At 43.2% G+C, this 10,262-nt stretch overlaps 1 protein-coding gene across 1 annotated transcript in view; it reads right to left on the bottom strand.

Annotated features, from left to right (window-relative positions):
• Window positions 1-6,206: 6,206 nt before the first annotated feature.
• LOC126092891 (uncharacterized) overlaps window positions 6,207-10,262 on the bottom strand; it is a 71,443-nt gene continuing 67,387 nt past the window's right edge. The window contains exon 5 of the mRNA XM_049908621.1: window positions 6,207-6,314. Within this exon, the coding sequence (XP_049764578.1) occupies window positions 6,207-6,314 (108 nt within the window). The remainder of the gene's footprint in view (window positions 6,315-10,262) is intronic.

Genomic DNA, 10,262 nt, shown 5'->3' with positions numbered 1-10,262 from the left:
GATGTCAACGCTGAGCTCATCATCACCCGGCACTGTTCTCTTCTTCATGCTATCTAGAGCACACTTGACTTCCGATGGGAGTATATCTGGAACACTAGGTATATCATTTAAATTAGATACACTCAAATTTTCCCCTGTATTGCTATACAAATTGCTATAAAAGTCTCTGATGAACTTCAAAACCGCCTGCTTTTCAGTGATTCGACTGTCATTTCCATCGAGTGCGATAATCTGCTTTTTACCGATTGTGAGTTTGCGTTTGGCTGACTTTAAACTTGTCTTGTTCTCCAAGCTTGCTCGTAAGGTGTCTTCAGTGAATTTCTGTATGTCAGTTTTCATTTCTCTTCGCACTGCCTTACATAGTTCGGAGTACAGCATCAAAGATGAACAAATACTCATAGCTCATAGCTCTTTAGGGCCCATGTTCACTGGAATTTTTTCCTGTTTTTATGGTTAACTACCACCCCTCAAAATATTCCACTCTTTTTTTAACATAGTGTATATGTGATTGTAGACGCTCCTCCATAGCCGAGGTCGCTAATGAATGCTTGTGCCTTGGCGCTTGACTCGGAGGTAAGCTGGTTTCAATCTTGGTGGTGAATGAAGTTATTACTGCCAGTATTTTGCCGGCAGAAGAGGATAGGAGGCGGCGGAAAGGTCCTGATCAGTAGTCTTTGAGCCAATGTCCTCGATTACACTCCAACTATTTCTCCAGTGTCTCATGAACTGTAGGCATGTGACAATGTTGATGGTGATCTATCCATCGGATGAGATGCCAAACTTGATGGTCTCCTTGATGCTTTTGGACGGGAGTAAGCAATGTGTGGGCACCAAGTTTCACCCTCTCCGTATCCTTCATCCATAAAAAAACCAACACTACACTATGTAAGCTTTCACCACAGCCATCCACACAACACAGCTGCACGCCTGACGCTTCATAACAGGTTGGAGGAAGACAATGTCAAGCCACCTCCACTAGGACCTTACCTTGAGCAGTGGTGCAGGATTGTTTCATCTGATGCCACGACGCACATTCCCTAAATATGGCACTTTTTATTATTATTATTTGTGACCGTATTTACTCTTTGGTAAAGTCAAGGATGACCAAGACGTCTGCTCGCGGGCTGGACCCAGGCCCGAGTGCCAAAGCGCTGAGCCTCGCTGCACGTTTTCCCCACTGCCACACTGCACTGTCTGAATGCAAAGAGGGGGAAGAGGAGTAACGAGCTATAGTGCCGCATTTAAATGACAGTGCAGCCCCACTGCATACGACTTGGTTTTATATTTCGCATTTGTCAACATCATAGATCACAAACAAAACAAATTTTCAGCGTGAATTAACTATTTTTGGGGGGCTGATGATGTAATATAAATTCCATCAGGTACAAACTGTTGGCATACGGACAGTCGCAGACAATTTCACAGAGTTACGCACTCAATTTGCCACATAATCGTGACATATTTTCTTTCATAATCAAAGAAAGGTTTTCACACAAATATGTCGATCGGTATATTGTAGCACTTTTGTAATCTCAGTACCGAAACTTGGGGACTCTACCTGAGGAAACCTGTATGTAAAAAGATCTGTCATTAAAACCGAAATTGCCTTGCAGGTCAGTCAAATATACACTACTGGCCATTAAAATTGCTACACCATGAAGATGACGTGCTATAGACGCGAAATTTAACCGACAGGAAGAAGATGCTGTGATATGCAAATGATTAGCTTTTCTGAGCATTCACACAAAGTTGGCACCGGTGCCGACACCTGCAACGTGCTGACATGAGGAAAGTTTCCAACCGATTTCTCATACACAAACAGCAATTGAGCTGCATTGCTTGGTGAAACGTTGTTGTGATGCCTCGTGTAACGAGGAGAAATGCGTACCATCACGTTTCCGACTTCGATAAAGGTCGGATTGTAGCCTATCGCGATTGCGGTTTATCGTATCGTGACATTGCTGCTCGCGTTCGTCGAGATCCAATGACTGTTAGCGGAATATGGAATCGGTGGGTTCAGGAGGGTAATACGGAACGCCGTGCTGGATCTCAACGGCCTCGTATCACTAGCAGTCGAGATGACAGGCATCTTATCCGCATGGCTGTCACGGATCGTACAGCCACGTCTCGATCCCTGAGCCAACAGATGGGGACGTTTGCAAGACAACAACCATCTTCACGAACAGTTCGACGACGTTTGCAATAGCATGGACTGTCAGCTTGGAGACCATGGCTGCGGTTACCCTTGACGCTGCATCATAGACAGGAGCGTCTGCGATGGTGTACGAACCTGGGTGCACGAATGGCAAAACGTCATTTTTTCGGATGAATGTAGGTTCTGTTCACAGCATCATGATGGTCACATCCGTGTTTGGCGATATCGCGGTGAACGCACATTGGATGCGTGTATTCGTCGTCTTCATACCCGGCGTGATGGTATGGGGTTCCATTGGTTACATGTCTCGGTCACCTGTTGTTGGCATTGTCGGCACTTTGAACAGTGGACGTTACATTTCAGATGTGTTACGACCCGTTGCTCTACCCTTCATTCGATCCCTGCGAAACCCTACATTGCAGCAGGATAATGCACGACCGCATGTTGCAGGTCCTGTACGGGCCTTTCTGGATACAGAAAATGTTCGACTACTGACCTGGCCAGCTCATTCTCCAGATCTCTTACCAGTTGAAAACATCTGGTCAATGGTTGCCGAGCAACTGGCTCGTCACAATACGCCAGTCACTACTCTTCATGAATTGTCGTATGGTGTTAAAGTTGCATGGGCAGCTGTACCTGTACACACCATCCAAGCTCTGCTTGACTCAATGCCCAGGCGTATCGAGGCCGTTATTACGGCCAGAGGTGGTTGCTCTGGGTACTGATTTCTCAGGTACTATGGTCCCAAATTGCGTGAAAATGTAATCACATGTCCGTTCTAGTATAACATATTTCTCCAATGAATCTGCAGTTCTTCTGGTGTAGCTATTTTAATGGCCAGTAGTGTATTAGCACATGCACAGTGGCATTTTCGACTGAAATGGAAAATGGTCTTGAAAACAGCTCAAAAACAGATGTAAGACTGACAGTGTCCTCAAAACTTTTATAAAACTATCCTTGTAATTATCTTCTGGTAAACCTTCCGGGATGTAAGGTCGTGGTCCATGAAACTCTTCAGCTCCTAACGTTTCGTCCAGAGTTGCGCTCTGAAGATGTCCAGCGCAGCTCTGGACGAAACGTTAGGAGCTGAAGAGTTTCATGGACCACGGAAGGTTTACCACAAGATGTGTCATCCGGTCGTGAAAGCCTTCATACTATCCTTGTAATTCTCTCAAGGCCAGAATGAATTCTTCAACCTCTCGTTTTCTTTAACGCCAGTGAGTTTAGGGAACTGGACTATCTTTGTCAGTGTGTATCCCTTCTGTAATGCGATTATCAGAAAGAAGTTATCTTGGATTGTCTCACTATAGGCAATGTGCTGTCTAAATCCTGTCTGTCTACCGTTGTAATTTCCTGCACTTTCACTGCTGTCAACTAAATCCTTAAATTCTTTCTGCGTGGTTTTGATGTGTCTTTTCATAACAAAATATGCAGTATCCATCGCTTACGCGAATTCAGAAATCTCATCCCTCTCTTCTCTATTTCCCATTCCTATTAAGGGATTGTGAAGGTAGATCGATTGACCACCTCTTTTTGTGTAAACAGCCACTGGAAATGCTAATGTCGTTCATACCATGAGAAAATAGCGAAAGGTAAACAGCGCCCACGCCACGTTTCTGCTGAACCCAGAGTCGCGCCGACCAAACAATGCAGCACCGCAATGTAAAATTAAATGTCGCGCTCTCCCTGGTACTTCCGAGAAGAACCGAGCAAGGCCGAGTAATAGGCCAGGCCTTGGCACACACACGGCCCAACATTCACATTCCACCAAGTTCTATAGTTCGTTGTCTAAGGATAATTTTGGCATAATGTTGATGCAAGAAATCTACTCCTAGGATCATGTCGTAGCCCTCACGTGAAGTTTGGCACGCCATGGCCGGCCCTGGTTATTTCAGCTAGGGGAAACTGTTGTCAATGCAGAGCTGTCGCGGAGGGCGTTCAACGTAATGCACAAACCAATTGAACCGCGTACATTAGCATTAAGGCTTAATTCGCATGAGTGTGTGTCTAGTGGCACCGGGAAGTCTCTTTGGGTAAGTGTGGAGTCAAATCTACCTGTGAGTACAGTATGTGTTATTGAACCATTGCAGGATAATGAAGTGGTTTGTGGAGTATCTATGTAGAAGTAGATGTAGAACCTGTTCGTTAGACTAACCTGTTGATTCCGTATTTCTAGATTTCCGGACAGCTTTTGACACCGTTCCTCACAAACGACTTCTAATCAAGCTGCGGGCCTATTGGGTATCGTCTCAGTTGCGCGACTGGATTCGTGATTTCCTGTCAGGAAGGTCGCAGTTCGTAGTAATAGACGGCAAATCATCGAGTAAAATTGAAGTGATATCAGGTGTTCCCCAGGGAAGCGTCCTGGGACATCTGCTGTTCCTGATCTATATAAATGACCTGGGTACCAATCTGAGCAGTTCTCTTAGGTTATTCGCAGATGATGCTGTAATTTACCGTCTTGTAAGGTCATCCGAAGACCAGTATCAGTTGTAAAGCGATTTAGAAAAGATTGCTGTATGGTGTGGCAGGTGGCAGTTGACGCTAAATAACGAAAAGTGTGACGTGATCCACATGAGTTTCAAAATAAATCCGTTGGAATTCGATTACTCGATAAATAGTACAATGCTCAAGGCTGTCAATTCAACCAAGTACCTGGGTGTTAAAATTACGAACAACTTCAGTTGGAAAGACCACATAGATAATATTGTGGGGAAGGCGAGCCAAAGGTTGCGTTTCATTGGCAGGACACTTAGAATATGCAACACTAAAGAGACAGCTTACACTACACTCGTTCGTCCTCTGTTAGAATATTGCTGCGCGGTGGGGCATCCTTACTAGGTTGGATTGACGGAGGACATCGGAAGGGTGCAAAAAAGGGCAGCTCGTTTTGTATTATCACGTTATACGGGAGAGAGTGTGGCAGATATGATTCGCGAATTGGGATGGAAGTCATTAAAGCAAGGACGTTTTTCGTCGCAGCGAGATCTATTTACGAAATTTCAGTCACCAACTTTCTCTTCCGAATGCGAAAATATTTTGTTGATTGTGGTTCCATGAACCCTCAGCCAAGCACTTAAATGTGAATTGCAGAGTAATCATGCAGATGTAGATGTGCTCTCCTGTAGACACTGACAAAAACGCAAGAATTGTGTCTAATAACGCAGACATTCAAACCTAAAATACTGAAGCACACAGGTGAGACTAAATAATTCGCTCCAGCTCAGAAACCCTTAAAATGTCACAAAATCGATTACTTTCAGATACAAAAGAAAATGCAGGAACTGAGTCCAGTAAATATTAAATTTACACGTAGAAATTCAAAAACTGAACTACCAAAGTCGGGAAAAAGTCCACACTTAGTATTCAACCGCTCATATCTAGTAGAAGTGAAATTTAAAACAAACTTCCCTTATAACAAATTATTGCTGGTTTATTTAGGAACAAAATGTATCAGTTACAGCTGCCTCACTTTTAAGGCAAACCTTAAATGTTCGCGTTTGTAAGACGCTGCTCGTTCGTAATATTAGCCACAGTGCCTGGTAAAAGTAGCCGACATGTAGTCAAAGATTACTCACTAACATAAATCACAAGAAAATTCACAATATGCTTCATAAACTGTACATTCTTCATGCCACTATTGGGAAAAATTATCACACTTAAGCTAGACTTCCGTAATAGGCTCTTTGTAGACTTTACCGCACCCAGGGAAATTCAAACCATCAGATTCCACCTAGGATTTGGACCAAGTTGTTCCGAAGAAGATGACGCAGTTAGGTACAGATTATCCCTAGAAATTCTGCATTGTTCGTTACCGATATTTGGTCTCTTCATGGTTTTGTCTGGTTTAGCTTGTTTTTCTAACAAGGTATTTTTGTATGGAGACCCAGACAAAAGCTCGGATTTTTTGCCACTTTCTTCTTTGTTGTGGGTCGATCATATTTTGGCAGTGGATAGATACTGGACAGGCCGATACCTTTTCGTACTTCGGCACTCTGAACTTCATTTTCGTTCTTGTTTTTTCCTGGTGACTGCACAGACATGTTATCTGTCACTGAGGAGCAGCATTTGTAGGTGGGCTCCTCTTGAGCTCATTTGCCTTCTTCAGTTGTTTGAAATTCGTCTCTCTCAGTGATGTCTGACCGAGCAAAGTCTTCATCTGTGAAACATCCAGATTGAATGGGAATATCCCAATTGACTCGAAGAATTTCTCGTCTGTCTGGATTGCGGCTACTCCAGAATACGCAGCTCGAAACAAAGCACTCTCACACGTCATACAGTTCAAAAAAATATCACAAATGGCAGTCACTACTTGGTTCCGCTGTTTGTCATCCCTTGGTTTGTTCCTCTCAGAACGGTGATTCTTTTGGTAAATATTTTATTTTCCAGCGCATACATATATAATGCTTACTGCATACGATATACAATTTAAAGATTACATTATTTCAGTCTAAAACTTATATTTACCTGCTACAGGGTGTTTCAAAAATGACCGGTATATTTGAAACAGCAATAAAAACTAAACGAGCAGCGATAGAAATACACCGTTTGTTGCAATATGCTTGGGGCAACAGTACATTTTCAGGCAGACAAACTTTCGAAATTACAGTAGTTACAATTTTCAACAACAGATGGCGCTGCGGTCTGGGAAACTCTATAGTACGATATTTTCCACATATCCACCATGCGTAGCAATAATATGGCGTAGTCTCTGAATGAAATTACCCGAAACCTTTGACAACGTGTCTGGCGGAATGGCTTCACATGCAGATGAGATGTACTGCTTCAGCTGTTCAATTGTTTCTGGATTCTGGCGGTACACCTGGTCTTTCAAGTGTTCCCACAGAAAGAAGTCACAGGGGTTCATGTCTGGCGAATAGGGAGGCCAATCCACGCTGCCTCCTGTATGTTTCGGATAGCCCAAAGCAATCACATGATCATCGAAATATTCATTCAGGAAATTAAAGACGTCGGCCGTGCGATGTGGCCGGGCACCATCTTGCATAAACGACGAGGTGTTCGCAGTGTCGTCTAAGGCAGTTTGTACCGCCACAAATTCACGAAGAATGTCCAGATAGCGTGATGCAGTAATCGTTTCGGATCTGAAAAATGGGCCAATGATTCCTTTGGAGGAAATGTCGGCCCAGACCAGTACTTTTTGAGGATGCAGGGACGATGGGACTGCAACATGGGGCTTTTCGGTTCCCCATATGCGCCAGTTCTGTTTATTGACGAAGCCGTCCAGGTAAAAATAAGCTTCGTCAGTAAACCAAATGCTGCCCACATGCATATCGCCGTCATCAATCCTGTGCACTATATCGTTAGCGAATGTCTCTCGTGCAGCAATGGTAGCAGTGCTGAGGGGTTGCCGCGTTTGAATTTTGTATGAATAGAGGTGTAAACTCTGGCGCATGAGACGATACGTGGACGTTGGCGTCATTTGGACCGCAGCTGCAACACGGCGAACGGAAACCCGAGGCCGCTGTTGGATCACCTGCTGCACTAGCTGCGCGTTGGCCTCTGTGGTTGCCGTACGCGGTCGCCCTACCTTTCCAGCACGTTCATCCGTCACGTTCCCAGTCCGTTGAAATTTTTCAAACAGGTCCTTTATTGTATCGCTTTTCGGTCCTTTGGTTACATTAAACCTACGTTGAAAACTTCGTCTTGTTGTGTTCTAGGCGGTGGAATTCCAACACCAGAAAAATCCTCTGTTCTAAGGAATAAACCATGTTGTCCACAGCACACTTGCACGTTGTGAACAGCACACGCTTACAGCAGAAAGACGACGTACAGAATGGCGCACCCACAGACTGCGTTGTCTTCTATATCTTTCACATCACTTGCAGCGCCATCTGTTGTTGAAAATTGGATTGTGTCCGCTTGCTTAGCTGGGTGGTAACGTGCTCGCCTCCCAAGCAGGCAGGCCCGGGTTCGATTCCCGGACGGGTTGGAGATTTTCTCCACTCGTGGACTGGGTGTTGTGTTGTCCTCATCATCATTTCATCCTCATCACCGTCGCGCAAGTCGCCCAATGTGGCGTCGAACGAAATAAGACTTCCTCTTGGCGCCCGAACTTCCACGAAAAGGGCCTCCCGGCCAACAATGCCATACGCTCATTTCCATTTTTTGTTAAATAAGTGTAAATATCTGTCCCAATGCTGATGCTTTCTGTGACAATAAAGTCTGCAAAGCTTATTGATTTCTTTCATAATCCGTTCAGACGGGTTACAATGTGGTGAGTACAATGAAATAAAAACAGGTTTGATTTTATGATTCCGAAGCATGCGTGACCAAACAGCAGATCTGAATTGCGATCCATTATCTGAAATGACTTTACTGATGTGTCCAACGTCACGTAAGAAATTTTTAACAAAGGGGTTGGATACAGACCGCCCAGTGGCTTTACGTAACGGAGTGAAAGAAACAAATTTTGAAGTAAGTTCAACAGCGACTAGAACGTACGAAAATCCATTCGATGTTCTGACAAGGGGTCCCAAGAGATCAACAGCAGTAAATTCTTTTAATTTAGAAGGAATAATAGGAAATAACGGAGCACGATGTGAGATAGTAGCTGGTTTCGCCTTTTGACAAAGTTTACAAATAGACAAGACTCTTCGAATTCGCTTTTCAATATTGTTAAAATAACAAGTCGTTCGAAGAATATGATAACATTTTCGTGGACCAAAATGTGCGTAGCTGAGATGAATGTACCAAATGAGCTTATTAATAAAATCATCTGGAATACAAAGAACCCATAGCTTGTCATCAACAGTGCAACGTTTGAACAGTATGTTGTTTCTCACCAGATAATAATGCCGAATCTGTGTGTGTGTCTTTTCATGCCATTTACTTTTGATGTCTTTCCAAATCGGATCTTTATCTTGTTCATGAGCAATGTCCTTTAAAGATGTGGTGATAAAGTTTTCAAAGGCGACTTTCTGAATCTAAAGAATACTGAAATTTTTCTCGAGGTTGCCTTCTGTGTTACTTTTCTCAAGCCCAGCCGGTGCGCGTGACAGTGCGTCCGCAACAATGTTCTCCTTGCCGGGAATGTAGACTATTGTGAAGCGGAATTCTTGCAGAAACAATGCCCAACGTTTTAACCTGTCATGATTTAATTTTGAAGACATAAGAAATTGTAATGCACGATGATCACTGTATACTTTTACGTGCTTACCAGAAAGAAAGAAACGGAATTTGTTAAATGCCCAGACGATAGCTAAAGCTTCTAATTCAGTAACGGAATTTTTTTTTTTCAGATTTTGTTATCACTCAGCTAGCAAAAGCAATGGTTTTATGAACAGTAATGTCATTTTCTATGGTTTCTTGAAATAAATGGGCACCAAGACCGACTTTAGAAGAATCCGTGCTAAGGCAGAAATCTTGTGACAGATCTGGATGAGCTAGTATTGGCGCGTGAAGTAACGCTTCTTTCAAAGAATTGAATTCCAACTGTGCTTGTTCATCCCAGTTCCAAATCGTATTTTTTCCAGTGAGAGAACAATGTTTTGGTGTAACTAGAATTTGCATATTCAGAAAACGACGGTAAAAATTTACAAGACCTAGAAAACTGCGGACTTGTCTTTTTGTAGATGGAAATGGAATGGCTCTGATTGCTTCTAACTTTTCAGGATCCGGCTGAATGCCTTCAGAAGAAATAATATGTCCCAAAAACCTCACCTTTGACCTACCGAATTCAGACTTTTCCAAGTTAACTGTAATTCCAGATTCTGCAAAAATACGTAACACGCTGTTGAGGATGCGATTGTGTTGTTCCCATGAGGCTTCTGCTATCGGAATATCGTCCACATATAAGGTGATGTGACGTTTTAAGAACTCAGGTAATATAGAATTTAGCCCGCGAATGAATGCTGCCGAAGAAATGTTCAAACCAAAAGGAAGTTTCCGAAACTGATAACAAACGCCGAAACAAAGAAAAGCTGTGTATTTTCTACATTCTGGATGAAGTTCGATCTGATAAAAGCTGGATCTGAGATCAATGGAAGACAACACTTTTACACCATTAAAATTTTGAAGAAGTTCTTCCATCGTCTGCGGCCTATCTGTTTCAGGAATGATGATAGTATTAATTTGTCTCGAATCTAAG

Source organism: Schistocerca cancellata, chromosome 7, assembly GCF_023864275.1.
Source record: "Schistocerca cancellata isolate TAMUIC-IGC-003103 chromosome 7, iqSchCanc2.1, whole genome shotgun sequence".
Classification (NCBI taxonomy): Eukaryota; Metazoa; Arthropoda; class Insecta; order Orthoptera; family Acrididae; genus Schistocerca; species Schistocerca cancellata.
The sequence above is the reverse complement of the archived record's forward strand: the minus strand, read 5'-3'. Positions and strand labels throughout refer to the sequence as shown.